This window comes from Lepidochelys kempii, chromosome 1 (assembly GCF_965140265.1).
Source record: "Lepidochelys kempii isolate rLepKem1 chromosome 1, rLepKem1.hap2, whole genome shotgun sequence".
In the NCBI taxonomy this organism is placed as follows: domain Eukaryota; kingdom Metazoa; phylum Chordata; order Testudines; family Cheloniidae; genus Lepidochelys; species Lepidochelys kempii.
This window is the reverse complement of record NC_133256.1, coordinates 209,866,289-209,891,086: the sequence shown is the minus strand read 5'-3', so window position 1 is coordinate 209,891,086 and position 24,798 is coordinate 209,866,289. Positions and strand designations below refer to the sequence as shown.

General features: G+C 47.9%; 1 protein-coding gene and 1 long non-coding RNA gene across 6 annotated transcripts in view; one reads left to right on the top strand and one right to left on the bottom strand.

The window, feature by feature from the left end:
• The window catches only part of LRRC23 (leucine rich repeat containing 23), a 28,643-nt gene extending 15,744 nt beyond the window's left edge, over positions 1-12,899 (bottom strand). For 3 of the 5 annotated variants that reach the window (XR_012154929.1, XM_073311816.1, XM_073311823.1), the window contains exons 1-4: positions 12,350-12,899; positions 12,049-12,161; positions 5,886-6,139; positions 5,660-5,790 (exon numbers count right to left, since the gene is read on the bottom strand). Coding sequence is in view for 4 of the 5 variants with exons in the window: in XM_073311816.1 (XP_073167917.1) it covers positions 5,660-5,790; positions 5,886-6,139; positions 12,049-12,161; positions 12,350-12,448 (597 nt within the window). In the remaining variant the exon portion in view is untranslated. The remainder of the gene's footprint in view (positions 1-5,659; positions 5,791-5,885; positions 6,140-12,048; positions 12,162-12,349) is intronic. The other 2 variants (XM_073311811.1, XM_073311833.1) reach the window with 2 other exon arrangements.
• LOC140898260 (uncharacterized) lies at positions 6,678-19,125 on the top strand. Its single transcript, XR_012154932.1, has 3 exons — positions 6,678-7,475; positions 7,834-8,106; positions 18,595-19,125. It is a non-coding gene; the product is annotated as an uncharacterized lncRNA (long non-coding RNA).
• Positions 19,126-24,798: the final 5,673 nt, after the last annotated feature.

Sequence of the window (24,798 nt, the reverse complement as noted above, 5' to 3'; positions counted from 1 at the left end):
CTCCCACCACGACATTACCCTTGTTGCTCACACTTCTAAACTTAATCCAGAGACACTCAAGTTTTTCTGCAGTTTCATACTTATTATTCTCCATTTAATTATAATTTCAACCAATTTGCCAGGCACAGAGATAAAGCTCACTGGGATGTAATTCCCCGGATCACCCCTTGAATATTTTAGGTACAACATTTGCTATCTTCCAATCCTCTGGAAAACTATTTGATTTTAATTAGAAATTGTATATTATTGCTAGTAATTCAACCACTTCATTTTTGAGCTCCTTCATTACTCTTGGGTGTAACCATTTGGGCCTGGTGATTTATTACTCTGTAATTTATCAGTTTATTCCAAAACCTCCTCTACTGACACCTCAATCTGCGACTATTTCTCAGATTTATCCCCTAAAAAGAATGGCTGAGGTATGGGGCTCTCCCCCACATCCTCTACAGTGAAATCCAATGCAAAGAATTCATTTAGCTTCTTTGCAACAGGCTTGTCTCCCTTGAGTGCTCCTTTAGCACCTTGATTGCCTAGTGACCTCACTGATTGTTTGGCAAACTTCCTACTTCTGATGTACTTAAAAAAAAATTGCTGTTAGTTTTTCTGTCTTTAACTATTTGCTCTTCACATTATTTCTTGGGCTGCCTTATTACACTTTTACACTTGATTTGCCAGAGGCTGTGCTCCTTTCTATTTTCCTCAGTAGGATTTTATTTCCAGTTTTTAAAGAATGCCTTTTTGCCTCTAACCACCTCTTCTACTCTGCTGTTTAGTCATGGTGGCATTTTTTTTGTTCTCTTACTGTTTTTTTTATTTGGGGTATACATTTAGTTTGAGCCTCTATTATGGTGTTTTTAAATAGCTTCTATGCAGTTCTCAGCCATTTCATGCTTGTGGCTGTGCCTTTTAATATCTGTTTAACTAGCTTCTGCATTTTTGTGTAGTCCCCCTTTCTGAAATTAAATGCTGCTGTGGTAGCTTTCTTTGGCATTTTCACCCTACAACGATGTGAAATTTAATTACATTATGGTCACTGTTATGAAGTGATTCAGCTATATTCACCTCTTGGATCAGATCCTGTGCTCCACTTAGGACTAAATCAAGAATTGCCTTTCCCTTTGTCGGTTCCAGGACTAGCTGCTCCCAAGAAGCAGACACTAATGGTGTCTAGAAATTTTATCTCTGCATCCCATCCTGAGGTGACGTGTACCCAGTCAATATCAGGATAGTTGAAAATCCCCATGATTATTATGTTTTCTGCCTTTGTAGCCTCTCTAATGTCTCTGGGCATTTCACAATCACCATCATCATCCTGGTCAGGTGGTTGGTAGTATATTTGTACTGCCATACTTTTATTATTCAAGCATGGAATTTCTGTCCACAGAGATTTTATAGTACAGTTTCATAGAATCATAGAATCATAGAATATCAGGGTTGGAAGGGACCCCAGAAGGTCATCTAGTCCAACCCCCTGCTCAAAGCAGGACCAATTCCCAGTTAAATCATCCCAGCCAGGGCTTTGTCAAGCCTGACCTTAAAAACCTCTAAGGAAGGAGATTCTACCACCTCCCTAGGTAACGCATTCCAGTGTTTCACCACCCTCTTAGTGAAAAAGTTTTTCCTAATATCCAATCTAAACCTCCCCCACTGCAACTTGAGACCATTACTCCTCGTTCTGTCATCTGCTACCATTGAGAACAGTCTAGAGCCATCCTCTTTGGAACCCCCTTTCAGGTAGTTGAAAGCAGCTATCAAATCCCCCCTCATTCTTCTCTTCTGCAGGCTAAACAATCCCAGCTCCCTCAGCCTCTCCTCATAACTCATGTGTTCCAGTCCCCTAATCATTTTTGTTGCCCTTCGCTGGACTCTCTCCAATTTATCCACATCCTTCTTGAAGTGTGGGGCCCAAAACTGGACACAGTACTCCAGATGAGGCCTCACCAATGTCGAATAGAGGGGAACGATCACGTCCCTCGATCTGCTCGCTATGCCCCTACTTATACATCCCAAAATGCCATTGGCCTTTTTGGCAACAAGGGCACACTGCTGACTCATATCCAGCTTCTCGTCCACTGTCACCCCTAGGTCCTTTTCTGCAGAACTGCTGCCTAGCCATTCGGTCCCTAGTCTGTAGCTGTGCATTGGGTTCTTCCGTCCTAAGTGCAGGACCCTGCACTTATCCTTATTGAACCTCATCAGATTCCTTTTGGCCCAATCTTCCAATTGGTCTAGGTCCTTCTGTATCCTATCCCTCCCCTCCAGCGTATCTACCACTCCTCCCAGTTTAGTATCATCCGCAAATTTGCTGAGAGTGCAATCCACACCATCCTCCAGATCATTTATGAAGATATTGAATAAAACCGGCCCCAGGACCGACCCTTGGGGCACTCCACTTGATACCGGCTGCCAACTAGACATGGAGCCATTGATCACTACCCGTTGAGCCCGACAATTTAGCCAGCTTTCTACCCACCTTATAGTGCATTCATCCAGCCCATACTTCCTTAACTTGCTGACAAGAATACTATGGGAGACCGTGTCAAAAGCTTTGCTAAAGTCAAGAAACAATACATCCACTGCTTTCCCTTCATCCACAGAACCAGTAATCTCATCATAAAAGGCGATTAGATTAGTCAGGCATGACCTTCCCTTGGTGAATCCATGCTGACTGTTCCTGATCACTTTCCTCTCATGCAAGTGCTTCAGGATTGATTCTTTGAGGACCTGCTCCATGATTTTTCCAGGGACTGAGGTGAGGCTGACTGGCCTGTAGTTCCCAGGATCTTCCTTCTTCCCTTTTTTAAAGATTGGCACTACATTAGCCTTTTTCCAGTCATCCGGGACTTCCCCGGTTCGCCACGAGTTTTCAAAGATAATGGCCAGTGGCTCTGCAATCACAGCCACCAATTCCTTCAGCACTCTCGGATGCAACTCGTCCGGCCCCATGGACTTGTGCACGTCCAGCTTTTCTAAATAGTCCCTAACCGCCTCTATCTCCACAGAGGGCTGGCCATCTCTTCCGCATTTTGTGATGCCCAGCGCAGCAGTCTGGGAGCTGACCTTGTTAGTGAAAACAGAGGCAAAAAAAGCATTGAGTACATTAGCTTTTTCCACATCCTCTGTCACTAGGTTGCCTCCCTCATTCAGTAAGGGGCCCACAAATTCCTTGGCTTTCTTCTTGTTGCCAACATACCTGAAGAAACCCTTCTTGTTACTCTTAACATCTCTGGCTAGCTGCAGCTCCAGGTGCGATTTGGCCCTCCTGATAACATTCCTACATGCCTGAGCAATATTTTTATACTCTACCCTGGTCATATGTCCAACCTTCCACTTCTTGTAAGCTTCTTTTTTATGTTTAAGATCCGCTAGGATTTCACCATTAAGCCAAGCTGGTCGCCTGCCATATTTACTATTTTTTCGACTCATCGGGATGGTTTGTCCCTGTAACCTCAACAGGGATTCCTTGAAATACAGCCAGCTCTCCTGGACTCCTTTCCCCTTCAAGTTAGTTTGATTCATCTAAGATTTTTACTTTATTTAACTCTATGCTTTCCTTCACATATAGTGCCACTTCCCCACCAGCACAATCTACTCTGTCGTTCCTATGTGTTTTGTACCCTGATATTACTGTGTCCCACTGATTATCTTCATTCCACCATGTTTCTGTGATACCTATTATATATCAATCTCCTCATTTAAAACAAGGCACTCTAGTTCACCCATTTTAGTATTTAGACTTCTAGCATCTATGTATAAGTGTAACACGTGCTAATAGGGAGATATCTAGTTAGGAGACTCAATGAGGGGAGGTAGGAGTGAGCTGTGTTTGGGTCATTGTTGCTAGGCAGATTAAGCACTCCACATCCAGAAGCTTCTGGAATTGGGTGTAGTAGTTTTGGGTCTGGTTCAATAGGTTCCCTGTTGCTGTAATCAGACTCCATGAGAGTAAGCAGTCAGGGTAGCTGCTTTACAAAGGGCCATATGCCCTGTGTGAGTTGGGAGAAGCTGAGTCCAGGAGCAGGAGGCTGGCTGTTGTCCCTAATTCTGAAGCATTTTGCAGCAGGTTAGTGATATTGTTAACCCTCCAACAGGGAAGCAAAGCAATGCTAATTATAGCAAGAGGAAATTGGGGGAAAAATAACTGTTTTAATTGTATGCTTTGAAGGTTGTTTTGATTTTAGCCAAACTGTTCTAGTAAAATTGTCTCAGCTAGTCTGAGTCACCATTTCTTTAAATGTAGTAATGGGGACAGAGTCATTTCTATTCTGCTATTCTCAGTTTTGTATTTTGTTGTAACAGGGTTTTCTTTAAATCTATCCACTTAACTGAGTGGTTGGTTAATCAGTCAGCTGACTGGCTAGCAGTGATTTCAGCAGAGGAAGTGTCAACTTCTAAGGACTTTACTTTTACTTTTAACTTAGGGTCTTTTTGACTAATCTTACTTTACTGAAATCTCCCTTTATAAAGCTTAAGGTCACTCACACTATAGCTTAATATCTGTTTAACTAGCTTCTGCATTTTTGTGTAGTCCCCCTTTCTGAAATTAAATGCTGCTGTGGTAGCATTTTAGGAGAATAGCTTCTCCTCCTGGCTGCTCTAGCTCTAGCTGTTCCAAGATGCAATCCTTTCAGGTGCTGACAAGTTCCTTCTCTGACCTATCAGTCTTCATTCTCAAAGAAAACCTGCACAACACTTTCAAAACTGGGGTTGGAATCCGCCCTGTCAGAGAGAAGGAAGACAGCACCATCTCCCTACCTGCCTCACACCTCATATCCTGCACCTATTGAAGATCAGGGGGATGCCCACATATAAAGCCCCCTCCCCCAGCTTAAGGGGAGGAGCTACTGGACCCAAAAATCAAAGGATTCTGGAGACAAAGGGGGGGGAAATGGGAGTGCAGGTATCTAGAGTGGGCTACATACCTTGTTCCTGTTGAGAATCTAGGAGCGGATGGGCACAAGCCCACCCACATCTAAAGGTCCCTCCCTTCCCCAAACCTAAGGGGAGGAGCTGCCAGACCCAGATCTCAAGTAATTCCAGGGGTACAACTAATGAAAAACAGGGATGGGAGTGAGGGTCACAGGGGAGCTAAAGGGAGTCACATCCCCTGCAGCCGCAGGAGCAGGTCTAGCTGGGAGGTCTCTGAGCACCTGCAGTGCTTTATCTGCTGCAGTTGCTCAGCAGCTTCCGTGCAGGCTGCCTGCTGCATCACAGAAGTGAGTAGCTCTGGTTGTTCCATTGCCGGCTGTGGGAGCCCCAGAGTGTGCAGGATAGGAGCTTGACTTGCTCCACCTGAGCCTAGGAGAGCACCTGACACAGCATGCTATTCTCCCCTATACCACTACCCAGGGTAGCAGAGGGGATAGGTTAAAAAGGAGAAGCTGAGAGCCAACAGGTTACAGCTCCCCAGTTCTCTGCAGGGAACTTGCAGGTGGTTTCTGCTCCCTTTGCACTGACTGAGCATGACAGGAACACAATAGGTCATAGAATCTGCCCCAAAGAATTGATTGTGACCCTCTGACTTTTTGAAACATGTTAATCTCTCAGGCTGACAAGGCTGCACAGTGCTGGCCTACCACCACACTGGCGCATGGACACCCCAATGGAGTCTCTACGCCACTCTCTGTGGCATAATGCCCCTGCAGTGAGGTGCTCTTACCAGGTAAAGGTTCTTGAGCTTGGGCAGGTGCAGCCCTGCGGTGGTTTCTAGCTTGTTTCCTCGCAGCTCTACCGTGTGCAGGTTTGTCAGCTTCCCTGGATCCAGACCCGATATCACCTGGATTTCATTCCCTGAGTGACAGAGAAGGAAGCAGCAAAAGTGTTATTTCCCTTCCCAGCACACAGCAAGGAGCACTTCTTTGTGGTGAGGCCTGGTACACACCTACCTTTAAGGTTGAGGCTGCCCAGACGTGGGTGGGTAATGCCCTCTGTGTCCTTGATGCGGTTGTGGGCGAAGCTGGCAATCTGCAGGTAGGGCAGCTCTGTGAGACGGGTGCTGGTCAGCCGATTCCCATCCACCTTCAGCCACAGAAGGTGGATGAGGCTACCCAGAGGAGACAGATCTCGCAGTTGGTTCTCTGACAAGTCCACATAACGCAAGTGAATGTAGTTCTGGAGAAGGCTGATATCTGTCAGGTCCCTAGCACAGGATGAGGATGTGAAACAAACATCCAGCTTTCTTCCTCCCCTCCCTCTCCTCCACTCTGCCCCTCCCCACTGTTGGGGAGCCAGTCTCCTCCTCTGCAGTTCACCTACATTTCATGTCCAGAGAAGCTTCTCCAGACCAGAAGGAGGGAAAAGGCAGATCGTGGAGTGAGCAGAGGGGTTGGAAACAGAGCCCCTGAGTGACCCCTAGGTGGAGCCCCCTCCCAGAAATGCAGAAGGAGCTGTCAGCTGGCAGAAACTGAGGGGAGGAAACAAGAGAGGCTGTGAATAGATAAGTCCATCAGATAGTGGTCCTAGCATTGAGGGCTGGGTGGGGGAAAAAGGGAGATGGGGAAGGACCAGGCTGCAGGGCCAGGAGGCTGGAATGCATAGTTAGTGACAAGGGCTGGTTCTAGGGGCAGGCGAGCAGGGCAGTTGCCCTGTGTACCAACTTCCAGGGGTCCCCAACCTCTCCTGATTGTCTGGCCTTTTCTTTTCTTTTCTTTTCTTTTCTTTTGGCAGGGCCACTCAGGCATAGGGTGCAGAAAACATTTTCCACCCAGGCCAGCAAAACAGAAAGGTCTGCTCCTGATTAATGAAAGACAGGAAGGTCTCTCTAGTACCTGGTGGACATGGCCAGGATGGGACTCAGTTCACAGGGATGCAAGTTCCAAAGTCTCCCAAGAATGTCCTCCCCAGGACACTTATGGGTCCATGGATTACAACTGGTGGGTGAGGAAGAGGATGATTCAGGTGGCTGCTGAGTTTGGTGGTGACAGTCACTTGAACAGCTCCAGGAATCAGTGCAAAGGGCATAGCTCCAGGGATGTCATCTAAGCCTCCCCACTATTCACAAGAGGAGAGCTGCTGAGAGCATTTCTTGGAGCATCCATCTATCTATCCATCTGTCATATCTACCCAGTCATATCTATCTGGATGTTGATATTGGTATTCTCAACAATGTATTTGGGCATCTACGTGAACCTACTGATCAGAGTGATCTGGAATGGGGTATCTCAGAGGTAACTTAGGGCTGGCTAACTGTGGTGATGTCTCCACAAGGACATGATGTCTGGCCGGCTGCAACCTGGGAGTCCAACCAGAGAGACAGAGCCATAGAAATGCTTTGCTGGCCCAACGAGCTGAACTCCATTTGGCCAGTCATCTCCTGGTGCCAGCTTTGACTTGGGAGAAGCAGACACAGGGAGGGAGGAGGGCCACTAACAAAGTGACAAAGGAGCAGCAAACAGCAGAGAGGCTAACAGAGGGAGTTTGCCTGGGATCTGCCTGAGAGGAGGTACGCTAAGGGCTGCATTAAGGAGGCTGTGTTGGTGAGTATCTGAGTGTCTGTTGTGGGGACAGTTTGACAATTTGACCATGTGCTTGACTGGTTGTTTGAAAAGTGTGAATTGGGAGTGCTTTGTTCCAGGTGAGCCTTGAGTGGGCCTGACTGTTATAAAAAGCCAGTCAGCTGCGAACCAGCTGAGCAGCAAACAGCAGAGAGGCTAACAGAGGGAGTTTGCCTGGGAGTTCACCTGGGGAGAGCCCACTGAGGCTTACATCTTGCCGGCTTCCCTGAGTAGTTACTACAACTCCTGAGGAAGCTCATAGAAGGAAAGTAATATGGATGGGGAGTGTTCAGCTGTTGTGACCTGCACTGGATGTGCCATGTTTGTCTTTCTTCCACAGGGCAGAAGCAACTTTGTCTGTACAAAGTGCAAGCTGGTCTCCATATTGGAAGAGAAGGTTCAAGGTCTAGAGCAACAGGTATCGATCCTGCGTTGCATAAGAGAAACTGAAGATTTCCTGGACAGATGTCAGGATATGCTTCTACGGACACAACGTTCTGAAGATTCAGAGCAGGCTGTGCAGCGGGGACAGGAGAACGGTGAAGAAATTTGGCAGCATGTGACCTCCAGAAAAAGAAAGGGGACCATCCATGTACCAGCAACGCAGATACAGGTAAGTAACTGTTTTCATGTTCTCTCCACAGGTACTAATGCCGAGAGTGGACTAGATGATACGTCTGAGGGAAGGGAGCAGAAGGAGACTCCGTAGATTGGAAGGCAAGAGATGCACTGTCCTAGGGTTGGGGGTTCCAGGACCCCCGCTCCCAAGAGAAGGAGGCGGGTGGTGGTGGTCAGGGACTCTCTCCTCAGGGGGACTGCGTCATCTATCTGCCGCCCCGACCGGGAAAACCAAGAAGTCTGCTGCTTGCCAGGAGCTAGGATTCACGATGTGATGGGGAGACTGCTGAGACTCATCAAGCCCTTGGATTGCTACCCCTTCCTGCTTCTCCACGTGGGCACCAATGATACTGCCAAGAATGACCTTGAGCAGATTACTGCAGACTACGTGGCTCTGGGAAGAAGGATAAAGGAGTTTGAGGTGCAAGTGGTGTTCTCGTCCATCCTCCCCGTGGAAGGAAAAGGCCTGGGTAGAGACCGTCAAATCGTGGAAGTCAACGAATAGCTACGCAGGTGGTGTCGGAGAGAAGGCTTTGGATTCTTTGACCATGGGATGGTGCTCCAAGAAGGAGGAGTGCTAGGCAGAGACGGGCTCCACCTAACGAAGAGAGGGAAGACCATCTTCGCAAGCAGGCTGGTTAACCTAGTGAGGAGGGCTTTAAACTAGGTTCACCGGGGGAAGGAGACCAAAGCCCTGAGGGAAGTGGGATACCGGGAGGAAGCACGAGCAGGAGTGCGCAAGAGGGGAGGACTCCTGCCTCATACTGGGAAAGAGGGACGATCAGCAAGTTATCTCAAGTGCCTATACACAAATGCAAGAAGCCTGGGAAACAAGCAGGGAGAACTGGAAGTCCTGGCACAGTCAAGGAATTATGATGCGATTGGAATAACAGAGACTTGGTGGGATAACTCACATAACTGGAGTACTGTCATGCATGGATATAAACTGTTCAGGAAGGACAGGCAGGGCAGAAAAGGTGGGGGAGTTGCATTGTACGTAAGGGAGCATTATGACGGCTCAGAGCTCCGGTATGAAACTGCAGAAAAACCTGAGAGCCTCTGGATTAAGTTTAGAACTGTGAGCAACGAGGGTGATGTCGTGGTGGGAGTCTGCTATAGACCACCGGACCAGGGGGATGAGGTGGATGAAGCTTTCTTCCGGCAACTCACGGAAGTTAGTAGATCACAGGCCCTGGTTCTCATGGGAGACTTCAATCACCCTGATATCTGCTGGGAGAGCAATACAGTGGTGCACAGACAATCCAGGAAGTTTTTGGAAAGTGTAGGGGACAATTTCCTGGTGCAAGTGCTGGAGGAACCAATGAGGGGCAGAGCTCTTCTTGACCTGCTGCTCACAACCAGGAAGAATTAGTAGGGGAAGCTAAAGTGGATGGGAACCTGGGAGGCAGTGACCATGAGATGGTCAAGTTCAGGATCCTGACACAGGGAAGAAAGGAGAGCAGCAGAATATGGACCCTGGACTTCAGAAAACCAGACTTGGACTCCCTCAGGGAACTGATGGGCAGGATCCTCTGGGAGAATAGCATGAGGGGGAAAGGAGCCCAGGAGAGCTGGCTGTATTTTAAAGAATCCTTATTGAGGTTACAGGGACAAACCATCCCGATGTGTAGAAAGAATAGTAAATATGGCAGGCGACCAGCTTGGGTTAACAGTGAAATCCTTGCTGATCTTAAACTCAAAAAAGAAGCTTACAAGAAGTGGAAGATTGGACAAATGGCCAGGGAAGAATATAAAAATATTGCTGGGGGATGCAGGAGTGAAATCAGGAAGGCCAAATCACACCTGGAGTTGCAGCTAGCAAGAGATGTTAAGAGTAACAAGAAGGGTTTCTTCAGGTATGTTAGCAACAAGAAGAAAGTCAAGGAAAGTGTGGGCCCCTTACTGAATGAGGGAGGCAACCTAGTGATAGAGGATGTGGAAAAAGCTAATGTATTCAATGCTTTTTTTGCCTCTGGCTTCACGAACAAGGTCAGCTCCCAGACTACTGCACTGGGCAGCACAGCATGGGGAGGAGGTGACCAGCCCTCTGTGGAGAAAGAAGTAGTTCGGGACTATTTAGAAAAGCTGGACGAGCACAAGCCCATGGGGCCGGATGCGCTGCATCCGAGAGTGCTAAAGGAGCTGGCGGATGTAATTGCATAGCCATTGGCCATTATCTTTGAAAACTCATGGTGATCAGGGGGAAGTCCCGGACAACTGGAAAAAGGCTAATGTAGTGCCCATCTTTAAAAAAGAGAAGAAGGAGGATCCTGGGAACTACAGGCCAGTCAGCCTTACCTCAGTGCCTGGAAAAATCATGGAGCAGGCCTCAAGGAATCAATTCTGAAGCACTTAGAGGAGAGGAAAGTGTTCAGGAACAGTCAGCATGGATTCACCAAGGGCAAGTAATGCCTTACTAATCTAATTGCCTTCTATGTCGAGATAACTGGCTCTGTGGATGAGGGGAAAGCGGTGGACGTGTTGTTCTTTGACTTTAGCAAAGCTTTTGACACGGTCTCCCACAGTATTCTTGCCAGCAAGGTAAAGAAGTATGGGCTGGATGAATGGACTATAAGGTGGATAGAAAGTTGGCTAGATTGTCGGGCTCAACGGGTAGTGATCAATGGCTCCACGTCTAGTTGGCAGCCGGTATCAAGTGGAGTGCCCCAAGGGTCGGTCCTGGGGCCGGTTTTGTTCAATATCTTCATAAATGATCTGGAGGATGGAGTGGATTGCACCCTCAGCAAGTTTGCAGGTGACACTAAACTGAGAGGAGAGGTAGATACGCTGGAGGGTAGGGATAGGATACAGAGGGCCCTAGACAAATTAGAGGATTGGGCCAAAAGAAATCTGATGAGGTTCAACAAGGACAAGTGCAGAGTCCTGCACTTAGGACGGAAGAATCCCATCCACCGCTACAGACTAGGGACCGAATGGCTAGGCAGCAGTTCTGCAGAAAAGGACCTAGGGGGTTACAGTGAACGAGAAGCTGGATATGAGTCAACAGTGTGCCCTTGTTGCCAAGAAGGCTAACAGCATTTTGGGCTGTATAAGTAGAAGTATTGCCAGGAGATCGAGGGACATGATCGTTCCCCTCTATTCGGCATTGGTGAGGCCTCATCTGGAGTACTGTGTGCAGTTTTGGGCCCCACACTACAAGAAGGATGTGGAAAAATTGGAAAGCATCCAGCGGAGGGCAACAAAAATGATTAGGGGACTGGAACACATGACTTATGAGGAAAGGCTGAGGGAACTGGGATTCTTTAGTCTGCAGAAGAGAAGAATGAGGGGGGATTTGATAGCTGCTTTCAACTACCTGAAGGGGGGTTCCAAAGAGGATAGATCTAGACTGTTCTCAGTGGTAGCAGATGACAGAACAAGGAGTAATGGTCTCAAGTTGCAGTGGGGGAGAATTAGGTTGGATATTAGGAAAAACTTTTTCACTAAGAGGGTGGTGAAACACTGGAATGCGTTACCTAGGGAGGTGGTGGAATCTCCTTCCTTAGATATTTTTAAACTCAGGCTTGACAAAGCCCTGGCTGGGATGACTTAGTTGGGGATTAGTCCTGCTTCGAGCAGGGGGTTGGACTAGATGACCTTCTGAGGTCCCTTCCAACCGTGATATTCTATGATTCTATTACAGCCCCAAAACCTATATCCCTTCCCATCATCCCAGGGTAAAGTCAGAGGTAACTCAGAGTGTGATCTATCCAGGATATTGAGTGGGATGCCCCACCAACCTTGACAGCCCATACAGAAAGAAGCCCACACTACTGGGCACTGCAATCCATTCCCCATTAATCATTGTTCCAGAATTTCTCCCCCAACCTACTCCCATCCACCTAGAAAGGGTGCTGCAGGAAGGGTGTTGACTTCTGCCCTGCTGCCAGTGGGTTGGGTGGAAGGAGGATTTGACTGTGCATGTTATCACACTCACTTTTCCTTTGCCTCTAGTTTCACATAGGCATGAGCCAAGCCATTGCCAGTTTTACACAAGAGGGAGAGGCCTTCCTTCAAGATCTCCTCTGTAAGAAGGCGGGGAGACAAGCTCTGAAGGGGGGAGGTGGGGAATGGAGAGAGACAGAAACAAACAGTCAGAGAAAGAGAGACTTAGAGATAACATCACACAAAAATAAGGCAGGGTCAGTCTCCCAGCTCACCCCTAACCCCAGCCATGTCCCTTACAAATTCCCTCCCCTCACGCTCAGGGTCCTTCTCTCCATGTCAGGCTTCCTTACCTCCTCCTCCTCTGTTGGCTCCTTCTCTTCCTCCCCCTCCTCTCCCTCCTTTTCTCGTTCACTGGCACCGTAGTCCTCCTCAAACTCCTCATCTGACATCTTCAGAGACTAGAAAAAGCCCCATTAGAAGATAATTTAATTCCAGCCAGAGAGCCCTGACCAGCAGCCCCTGAGGGCGTGTGTGTAACCCTGGCTGCCAGCAGTGAGGAGAGCTTTGCCCTACCTACACCCGTGCTCCTGGCTGCTGTGCCTTGGCCTGCGCTGGGGGCCCCCTTTGAGGGGAGAGAGGAGTTCAGTCTGTGCAGAGGCTCCCAGTCACACTGATGCAGACCCAGTCCTGCTGAGAACACACCACCTTGCTGCACACAAAGGGCCCTGAGAAATCTCCACAAGGTGGGGATGGGGCGTCAGCTGGGGCCAGAGGGGGCCTGCTGACCAGAGGGGAGAAGCCCTGTATCCCAGCACCAGCTGGTGCCCTAGACCTAGGTCCAGACTGGCACCAGGGCAACAAAACAGCTCCCCTGACCCCAGCTCTGAGCTGCTCCAGGAGCCTGGGACCTGCAGGGAGGGGGAGGGTTTGTTTATTGCTGCTATGGAAACCCAGGAGATGGGTGGGAACTGTTGCCAGGATCTCCTGCCATGGCAACAGTTGGTGATTGACAAGTCCCTGTGGGCCAGAATTCCTAGGAAGTTGGCAGGAGTCAGACAGGAGAGACTCAGAAGTTGATTGGCTGTCACTTGATAGGAGGAGGTGGTGTGCGATTTGCATGATGGGGTGAGAACAAGCAGGGGGGAGAAGGCAGGAGCCAGCGGGCCTAGGAACTGGGGTGGGGCCAGGGGGCAGCTGTGATGTGGTCATAGTGCTGTAAAGGAGGGGTCGGGGGGTGCAGCGCTTTGGAGGGAAGGACTCGCTGTTCTGCCCAGGGGGCTGCAACCTAGCATGGCCGACGGAGCACCAGCAATCATAGGAGCTGGAACGAGGGGCGCTGCTGCACCCACTGGCTTGAAGTGTTCCCATCGTGTACAGGGTTTACAGTTTGGTTCAGTGGCTCTCAGCACCCCCATTAAAAAAGCTGTTCCAGAACCCCTGCCAGAAATGGCCCGCTCTGCAGAGCCCAGCAGCTCCAAATGAGAGGCGCTAGCCAGGCCAGGCCATGCTGGTGCTGTGGCTGCCCTGTGCTGGGGTTGAAGCAGAGCCGTGCTAGTGTTGACCCAGGTAGGCCATGCTGTGGCTGCACTGTGCTGGCCGAGCAGCATCTGTGGATCCAGCATTGACGTTTTTGATCTCTTGTCAGTTAAGCTTTGGAATCATTTTGAACCATAGGTACTTTAACTAGTGATGCAGTGGGTGCTGCCACACCCCTGACTTGAAGTGGTTTCCATTATGTACAGGGTTTACAATTTGATTCAATGGCTCTCAGCACCCTCACTCTACAAATTGTTCCAGCACCCCTGTTTTGAACCCACAATGTTTACAAGCATCAGCTGGGAAACATTCAGGTAGAACCCATCTCTGCTCGCTGTCAGTGACTGTCCAGCCACCACCAGAGTGCAGCTAATACCAGTGTCCAAGGTGCTATTTCCATGATCTCTAATGTACACTGTTTCACAACCCTAATGTTCCTGTTACACAAGCTGTGACTCTTGTGTTCTGCTGTTCAAGGGACTGGACTGATTCAGTCTGTTCTGGTCACTGTTCAATGTGCCTCTTAAGCCCCAGCCCCCATAGTCCATCTGTCACCTAGGAATCTTGCCAAAAACCCAGTTTGCTCCTGCAACCTCTCTGTGCAGGATCACTTGACTGCTGATCAACAAGATCTGCCAAATTCTACTTCCTCTTCCCCCACAGTTCCCTCTGTTCCTTTGATCCAGACTCTGTGGTTCCTTGAAGACTCTCCACTTCTAATTTCTCCTCCTACTTAATTGGCCCCATCCCCTCCTGGCTGCTCACTTCCTTTGCCTCCATTCTCATGATCCCCTCCCTTCTTAACCTCTTTTTGTTTTCTGGTACTTCCTCTCTTAATACAAGCCTGCTCCTCTTCCCCAATACAAGCCTGCTCCTGCCATCCCTCCACCTCTCCTGCAGCTCCAGTTGCTGCCTCATACTTAGGGCTCTACCAAATTCATGGTCCATTTAGGTCAATTTTACAGTCATTGGATTTTAAAAATTGTAAATTTCATGATTTCAGCTATTTAAATCTGAAATTCTACATTGTTGTAATTGTAGGGATTCTGACCCAAAATGGAGTCGGGGGGGGGGTCGCAAGGTTATTGTAGGTAAGGTTGCAGTACTGCTATTCTTACTTCTGCACCGCTGCTGGTGGTGGCGCTGCTTTCAGAGCTAGGCAGCTGGAGAGTGGCGGCTGCTGGCCGAGGTCCCAGCTCTGAAGGCAGAGCCACTGTCAGCAGCAGCACAGAAGGAAGGATGGCATGATATGATATTGCCATCTTTGCTTCTGTGCTGCTGCCTGCAGAGCTGGACCCTCAGTCAGCAGACGGCACTCTCCGGCTGGCCAACTCTGAAGGCAGAAGCGCAGAAGTCAGGGTGGCATGGTATGGTATTGCCAGCCTTACTTCTGCACTGCTGCTGGCGGGGCACTGCCTTTAGAGCTGGGTGCCTGGCCAGCAGCTGCCACTCTGTGGCCACCCAGCTCTGAAGTCAGTGCTGAAGTAAGGGTGGCAATACTGCAACCCCCCTAAAATAACCTTGCAACCCCCCTGCAAATCCCTTTTGGGTCAGGACCGCCAATTTGAGAAATGCTGGTTCCCACTGTGAAATCTGTATAGTATGGGGTAAAAGCACACAAAAGACCAGATTTCACAGGGGGAGACCAGATTTCAGGGTCCATGGCTTGTTTTTCATGACCATGAATTTGGTAGGGCCCTACTCACATTCTGTCTTTCCTCTGTTCACACTGTTTCAGCTGCCATTTACCTTGTTGGCTCACAGATCAACCTCTCTGCTCCCATGCTGTCTCCCTGACTGTGTCCTGTGAGGAAATGGATTAGATGCTATATGATGGGGCTTCTCCATCTCTTGGGCAAACTCCTGGGAACAATCCTGCCTTGGGTCCCTTCTCCTTATGGGACTTTGCCAGACTGATTTCACACCATGTGGTGAAGGGGCTCATCCCATTGATTCTGTGTTTACCCACAGTCATTATGCTTATATCATGAGGGGGTTTCTTCATCGGACATTTCAGACCCTTTGTAATCTATCACATGCTTTGGCCCATCCCCTCCAGCTCTAAATCCTGCAGAAAACCCTGGAGAGACCATACTAGATATGCTCTTACATTCAATTGCTAATGGTTTAAGGACCCTGTAAAGTAATCTGGAAAATCAGTTCTGGGGGTGGGGAGGGGAAGGGCTTGTGTGCTTCCCCCCTCTCCCCGCGCCTTCCCTTTTATTCTGATGGATTTAAAAAGACCTGGAAGGCTTTTGTTTGTGTTTAATTTTTTTCCAGCCTGACTTTTACAATAACAATTCAGGTCTTGTCTACTTTCTTTTTCCTGGAAGACTCTACAGAGGATTGGAGAATGTGTATTCTTATGAAATCAGATTCGTTAAGAGGGGAAAGGATTTTTTTTTTTAAATTCAAGCTGTGTAAAACTTTTTTTTAACACCTAACCATATACAATGCCTAACAAATAGTTTGGAGAAGGATCTTTAACAAAAAGAGGTTAACACTCTGTGACTCTTCAGTGACCCACTCAGAGAACTCCCACTCCATGTATCTGTGTCCTCTAAGGAGCTGGCAGCAAAAAGTAGGGAAAATGAGATTTGGCATTCCTGACAGTTCTAAAATTAAAAATTAAGCAGAGCCCCAGAGCCCCACCCACTCTTTCCCACTTAAAAAAGTTCTTTCAGGACTCTCTATTCTCCATGAAGAAGCAAAATAATGGCACAAATTCCATTTTTTCCCTTTGCAGTTCACCTGCATGGGCTTTTGCTCAACTCCTCATCTGGCAGTGCTGAGCAAGATAGAAGGAGCAGGAAACCAACAGACCAGAGCCTCATCTTGCTCTAATCCCTGCATGAGATGCACTTTGTTCTAGTGGTGGCAAAGAAATCAAAAGATCATCCCAGTACACAATTCCTCCTGAGTATTCCAGGGTCTGTGGTCTCAGGCCTGGTCTACACTATGAGTTTAGGTCAAATTTAGCAGCGTTATCTCGATTTAACACTGCACCCATCCACACGACGAAGCCCTTTTTTTCGACTTAAAGGGCTCTTAAAATCAATTTCTGTACTCCACCCCTGACAAGGGGATTAGCACTGAAATCGGTCTTGCTGGGTCGAATTTGGGGTACTGTGGATGCAATCTGACAGTATTGGCCTCCGGGGGCTATCCCAGAGTGCTCAGTTGTGACCGCTCTGGACAGCACTCTCAACTCAGATGCACTGGCCAGGTATACAGGAAAAGTCCTGGGAACTTTTGAATTTCATTTCCTGTTTGGCCAGCGAGGCGAGCTCACCTGCACAGGTCACCATGCAGAGCTCATCATCACAGGAGACCATGCAGTCCCGGAATCGCTGAAGAGCTCCAGCATGGACCGAACGGGAGGTATGGGAGCTGATCGCTGTACGGGGAGACAAATCCGTGCTGGCAGAACTCTGTTCAAAAAGACGAAATGCCAAAATATTTGAAAAAATCTCCAATGACATGAAGGACAGAGGCTATAACAGGGACCTGTAGCAGTGCCGCGTGAAAATTAAGGCGCTCAGGCAAGCCTACCAAAAAACCAGAGAGGCAAACGGCTGCTCTGGTTCAGAGCCCCAGACATGCCGCTTCTATGATGAGCTGCATGCCATTCTAGGGGGTGCAGCCACCACTACCCCAACCCTGTGCTTTGACTCCGTCCAAGAAGTGGCAGGCAACACAGAAGCGGGTTTTGGGGGCGAGGAAGTGGCAGGCAGCAAGGAAGCGGAGAAACCGGTTTCCCCAACAGCCAGGATCTGTTTCTCACTCTGGACCTGGAGCCAGTACCCCCCCGAACCCACCCAAGGAGGGCTCCCAGACCGAGAAGGCGGAGAAGGGACCTCTGGTCAGTGTACCTTTGTAAATATTATACATGGTTTAAAAGCAAGCACGTTTAATGATTAATTTGCCCTGGCATTCGCAGCCAGTACAGCTACTGGAAAAGTCTGTTAACATGTCTGGGGATGGAGCGGAAATCCTCCAGGGACATCTCCATAAAGCTCTCCTGGATATACTCCCAAAGCCTTCGCAAAAGGTTTCTGGGGAGGGCAGCCTTATTCCGTCCTCCATGGTAGGACACTTTATCACACCAGGCCAGTAGCACGTAGTCAGGAATCCTTGCGGAACAAAGCATTGCAGCGTATGGTCCCGGTGTTTGCTGGCATTCAAACAACGTCCATTCTTTATCTCTCTTTGTTATCCTCAGGAGAGTGATATCATTCATGGTCACCTGGTTGAAATAGGGTGGTTTTAGTATGCGGACATTCAGAGGTGCCCATTTCTGCTGGGCTGTTTGCCTGTGGCTGAACAGAAATCTTCCCCGCTGTTAGCCACGCGGTGGGGGGAGGGGTGAAGCCCTCATCCCCGAGAATTGTGTGTGTGTGTGTGGGGGGGAGGGTTAGTTGGGTTTCTGCTGCACATGAACCCAGAAACCGCAGCCCCTCCTTTTAAATTACCAACCCATTTTTAATGGCCAACCTAATGGCTATTTCGTATAGGAAATGAGGGCGCTGCTGTTTGAAACCATTTCCACATGTTATGAAGGTTAAAGAAGCCAAAAGACTGTGGCTTACCATGGCTGCCTGCAAGCCGAATTCTGTTGCCTGGCACTGCGTGTGTGATCTCTCACACCAAACCAGCAGACCCTCAATAAGAATCATAGAATCATAGAATATCAGGGTTGGAAGGGACCCCAGAAGGTCATCTAGTCCAACCCCCTGCTTGAAGCAGGACCAATTCCCAGTTAAATCATCCCAGCCAGGGCTTTGTCAAGCCTGACCTTAAAAACCTCTAAGGAGGGAGATTCTACCACCTCCCTAGGTAACGCATTCCAGTGTTTCACCACCCTCTTAGTGAAAAAGTTTTTCCTAATATCCAATCTAAACCTCCCCCACTGCAACTTGAGGCCAAATGCGACCTTGTAAAGAAAGCACATGTGCTATGTAATGTTAACAGCAAGGTTTACCGTGAAAGAGTGTACCCATTGTTCTATAAAATGTGTCTTTTTAAATACCACTCCTTTTTTTTTTTCCCCCTTCACCAGCTGGATGTGTTTCTCCTTCCCAGAGGCTAGCGAAGATTAGAAGGTGAAAAAAAACTCGTGATGAAATGTTCACTGACCTCAAGCTGTCCTCCCACACTGACAGAGCACAGCAAAATATGTGGAAGCAGACAATCTCAGAGTGCAGGAAAACACAATATGACCACGAGGAGAGGTGGCGGGCTGAAGATGGTAGGTGGTGTCAGCTTGCTGAAAGAAGGCAGGAGTCAATGCTTAGGTTGCTGGAGGATCAAACTTATATGCTCCAGCGTATGGTTGAGCTGTAGGAAAGGCAGCAGGAGAACAGACCGCCGCTACAGCCCCTGTGTAACCAACCACCCTCCTCCCCAAGTTCCATAGCCTCCTCACCCAGACGCCCAAGAACGCGGTGGGGGGGCCTCCGGCCACCCAGCCACTCCACTCCAGAGGATTGCCCAAGCAACAGAAAGCTGGCATTCAATAAGTTTTAAAGTGCTGTGTGGCCTTGTCCTTCCCTCCTCCACCACCTCTCCTGGGCTACCTTGGCAGTTATCCCCCTATTTGTGTCATGAATAAATAAAGAATTCATGAACGTGAAGCAACAGTGACTTTATTGCCTCTGCAAGCGGTGATCGAAGGGGGGAGGGGAGGTGCTTAGCTTACAGGAAAGTAGAGTGAAACCGGGGTGAGGGAGGTTTCCATCAAGGAGAAACAAATGGAACTTTCACACCGTAGCCTGGCCATTTCTGAAACTGGTTTTCAAAGCTTCTCTGATGCGCACCGCACCCTCCTGTACTCTTCTAACCGCCTTGGTGTCTGGTTGCGTGTAATCAGCGGCCAGGCGATTTGCCTCAACCTCCCACCTCCCCATAAACGTCTCCCCATTACCCTTACAGATATTGTGGAGTGCACAGCAAGCAATAATAACAGTGGGAATATTGGTTTTGCTGAGGTCTAACCGAGTCAGTAAACTGCACCAGCGTGCTTTTAAATGCCCAAATGCACATTCTACCACCATTCTGCACCTGCTCAGCCTATAGTTGAACAGCTCCTGACTACTGTCAAGGGTGCCTGTGTATGGCTTCATGAGCCATGGGATTAAGGGGTAGGCTGGGTCCCCAAGGATAACTATAGGCATTTCAACATCCCCAACAGTAATTTTCTGGTCTGGAAAGTAAGTCCCTTGCTGCAACTTTTAAAACAGACCAGAGTTCCTGAAGATGCGAGCGTCATGTACCTTTCCCAGCCATCCCACGTTGATGTTGGTGAAACGTTCCTTGTGATCCACCAGTCCTTGCAGCACCACGGAAAAGTACCCCTTGCAGTTTATGTACTCGCCAGCTTGGTGCTCCGGTGCCAAGATAGGAATATGGGTTCCGTCTATCGCCCCACCACAGTTAAGGAATCCCATTGCAGCAAAGCCATCCACTATGACCTGCACATTTCTCAGAGTCACTACCCTTGATATCAGCAGCTCAGTGATAGTGTTGGCCACTTGCATCACAGCAGACCCCACAAGCGAGATTTGCCCACTCCAAATTGATTCCTGACTGACCGGTAGCTGTCTGGCGTTGCAAGCTTCAACAGGGCTATCATCACTTGCTTGTGAATTGTGAGGGCTGCTCTCATCTTGGTGGTATTGTGCTTCAGGGCAGGGGAAAGCAAGTCACAAAGTTCCATGAAAGTGCTCTTACTCATGCAAAAGTTTCACAGCCACTGGGAATCATCCCAGACCCGCAACACTATGCGGTCCCACCACTCTGCTTGTTTCCTGGGCCCAGAATCAGCGTTCCACACCATGAGCCTGCCCAAGTGACACCATGATGTGCAGATTGCAGGGGCCCGTACTTTATGAGAAGTCTATGTCCATGTCCTCATCACTCTTGTCACCACGCTGCAGTCACCTGCTCCTCTCCTGGTTTCGCTTTTCTTGCAGGTTATAGTCCTGCATATCCTGCTGGATAATGTACGTGGTGTGTATAGTGCTCATAATTGCCACATTGATCTGAGCGGGCTCCATGTTCCCAGTGCTATGGCGTCTGCACTGAAAAAAGGCGCAAAACGATTGTCTGCCATTGCTTTGACGGAGGAAGGGGCGACTGACAACATGGCTTACAGGGTTGACTTACAGGTAATTAAAATCAACAAAGGGGGTGGCTTTGCATCATGGAGAAACAGAATGTTCCCCTCAAGGATAGAACTCAGAACCCTGGGTTTTGCAGGCCATTGATTTCAGGGAGGGAGGGAGGAGAAAATGAATACAAAACAAATCTGGTCTATTTCTTCTTTAGATCCACTTCATCTATCTTTATACATCTTGCTGGCAGCAGACTGTGCAGTAAGACTGTTGGCCATCATCATCTCCTGGGTGCTCGTCAGAAGATGGTGCAGTATGACTGCTGGCCATCATCATCTCCTGGCTGCTCATTAAAAGACAGTGCAGTAGGACTGTCGGCAGGACTGAATCACCATAAGACAAAACTTAAAAGGGTAATGACCTGGCTGAGTCACTCCCATGTTTGCCCAGGCACGCCTGACCTCACCAAGGTCAGTTAAAAGAGCACCTTGGAGTATGTCAATGATGGCTACCAGTCATGCTGCCTTGTCTGCTGCTAAAAGGCAATGAGCAGCTGCTGTGTAGCAATGCAGTACCACGTCTGCCAGCACCCAGGAGACATATGGTGACGGTGAGCTGAACAGGCTCCATGCTTGCTGTGGTATGGCGTCTGCTCGGGTAACCCAGGAAAAAAGGCGCGAAATGATTGTCTGCCATTGCTTTCACGGAGGGAGGGAGGGAAGGGGAGGCCTGACGATATGTATCCAGAACCACCCGCGACAATGTTTTAGCCCCATCAGGCACTGGGATTTCTACCCAGAATTCAAATGGGCGGCGGAGACTACGGGAACTGTGGGATAGCTACCCACAGTGCAACGCTCTGGAAGTCGACGGTTGCCTCGGTAGTGTGGACACACTCCGCCGACTAAATGCCGGATAAATGCACTAAGACCATTTGTATGGGGACACACGCAATCGACTATATAAAAACGCTTTCTACAAAACCGACTTTTATAAATTCGACCTAATTTCATAGTGTAGACATAGCCTTAGTCTGTCTACTTACATAGCACCCACAGCCTGGTGCCTGCCAGGGATAAGTTTCACAGTCCCCCTGTCAGAAGTGGGCATTATTCTGCTTTCCTCTCATGGAGAATCTGTGAATCTTGCAGATTATATGATTTTTCCCCCCCTTGAAATCACACACACACACACACACACACACACACACACACACACACACACACACACACCCCCCACCCATGTTCCCAGGGAAGGTGGATTTTGCCACGCTGAATTTTAGTCTTTTCTCCCCTTCTTGTGATTAGTGCTTGTGATTTCTTTCATTATGAAATTGTGGCTAAATCACTTTAGGACCACAAGCCCTACTTTGTACTAATCATATTTGGTATCACAAGGCAGACCTGTGGAGGTGTTCTGTGTGTTTAGTGATGATGTCTCATAGTTTCTTAACATATTTGGCTTCAAGTTTAACCCAATCTTTGAATTTCCTGGTTTGTAATGCCTGATTTTGGGATAATTACACCATCACTTTAACATAGTTTACCCTAAATTACTGACACATACTCTTACGTATAACTCCATTTTAACTTAGATATTGCCTGGGATTTCTTTATCAGTGGTTGTCATTTTTCTCTCCAGAAAGGCCATTCACTGTGTTGGTAACTAAGAAGAGGAATAAAACTTTTCTTCAGCATTCCCATTCCCCCCCAGTTTCTGTCTTGGACCAGCTGTGGTGTGCAGTGATAAAGGGCCTGAGTCTGCAAGCTGCTGAATGTCATCAGTTCTCATTAAAAACAGGGGGAGTTGAAGATGCTAAATATCCCTGGGGTATGTTTCTGAACAGTCCAGCAAGCAAAGACATTTTCTTTGTAGAGATGGAGAGAGCAGAATAGGAAGGCCTGAGCCAGCTGGGTGAAGCTGACTCTATCTAATGCAGTGTTACTCCCTGTAACACCCAGAGCTCCTTTGCTTCTGGAATCATGTTTTTGGATTGAATTGGAACTTTACAATGAGATTTGTGTTCAGGCTCTGCACATCCATGTGGAAAGAAAGGCAAGGGGCACAAAACCTCCTAGGTAGAAGTCACAAACAGGTCTCAGTTATTGCCTCATTGTTGGCTCATGACCAAGGGGAAGCTGAAGAGCTGAATGCTGGGAGCCCAGCACTGGGTCACAAGTGGGTATGAATCAGACACTACCTGCTTTGTGGCAGATTGCTGCGGGTATGGAATATATGAAATTTGCTTCATTTCTGCTTATTGGCCAGCCGAGGGCGCTCCAAGACAGGCAATCAGTTTAGGTCCAGACTGGAGAGCCCATAAAATGGGGAGTGAATATAAAGATGCAGCCTGTGTATGTACAGCATTCCCAGCTAGCAAAAGTATGGGACAAGGAATGGAACTGGGGTTTCTTGCATGCTTCTGGGAATAAATACCCTCTTTCAAAAAGGCCCATTGGGGTAGGGAAGGGGGAAATCTTGTTGAATCGTGTCAAAACCTTGAAGATTTAAGTAGACACCCCTTGTGGAAATGCAGGTGACAGCAAGAAGAGAATCAAAAGAGGGTGAAGGAGCATGCAGAGGTTTCACATCAATTCTGACCCACAGAACTGCCTCCTATTCCAGGCCTGGGCTTCCTCCTAGCTCTGCTAAAGCCCCCAGCCCTGCCCTGCAGCCCCAAATGCAGCTAGTAACTCCTCTTAACATAATGTGCCTTCCAAATTCAGAGACAAGTCCATTTCATGGGCCTTTTACTGAGGGCTTGTCTACACTACAGGTTATAGTGGTATAACTTATGTCGCTCAGGGGTGTGAAGTAAGTTATACTGACCTAAGTAAGTGCTGGTTTGGACAGCACTATGTTGGTGGGAGAGCTTCTCCCGCTAATATAGCTACCATCTCTCACGGATGTGGTTTTATTATGCCAAGGGTTGCTCTCTCTCATCGGCATAGAGCGTCTTCACCAGACTCGCTGCAGCAGCACAGCAGTCATCATGGGAAAAATCAGAACTTTGTTAGACTTCCTTACACTCCACTACACACACTTCCCCCGTTTTTCTGTTCTCTTTTTATTACTTATCCCCACCTAAACCAGGGGGAGTCCTACTAACGTAGATTGAAATAATGTGAGGAAATCAGATCCTGTCATGTATTGCAATACATTTGTTTTATTATTGATATATTCTTCTGAATGATATGTACTTGATTCATTTTTTTCTTTCTTATATATATATATTACACTATTTTTATGTATGTGTGTGTGTTTATGTGTGTGTGTGTGTGTATATATATATATAAAATGTTGTGTAATTTGTTTTTTTTTAAGTTCAGATAACTGAGATAAATGGACAGGATGAAATGTAACCAACTGAGTGGAGCACAGAAACGTAAACTGGCGGAAGAAAACAAACAAAAAACTAGTGACATTTTCCAAAATCTTCCAAAGTTGACATCATTTTTCAAAGCGAATCCATCAGAAGCAACAGCTTCTCTCAGTAGCACAGATATCGTTCCAAAACCTGTAGGTGTTTCAGAGACTGACCCTTCTTCTATTGGTGAAACAAACACCATTCCAGAACATGTGGATGTGTCAGAGACTGTAACTGATCATCCTATTCTTGGTGGTAAAACAGACATTGTTCTAGAAGGTGTGGATGTGTTAGAGATGGAACCTGCTCATGCTGTAAATAATACGAGAAAAGATCCTGGTATGTGGGTTGATTTCAGTACCAATGATAGATCATGGACCAAATGACTATGAACACCACACTGGGCCATTTGAGAAATCACGTCGGACTTTTACCAATGGCAAACAAACAAGATATTGTCCACAAAAAATATTTTTCAGCATGAAAGTGAAGGTGAGAAATACACTCAAGAATGGCTACTGTATTCACCATCAACAGGTCTATGTACTGTTTTGTTTGCAAACTTTTTACATATAAACCTTCACATCCCAGTTTGCTGCAGATGGATTTAGTGACTGGCAGAATACTGTTTTAATTGAACAACTTGAAAATAGCACAACTCACAGAAAGAAAAGGAGTACTTGTGGCACCTTAGAGACTAATACATTTATTTGAGCATAAGCTTTTGTGAGCTACAGCTCACTTCATCAGATGCATTCAGTGGAAAATACAGTGGGGAGATTTA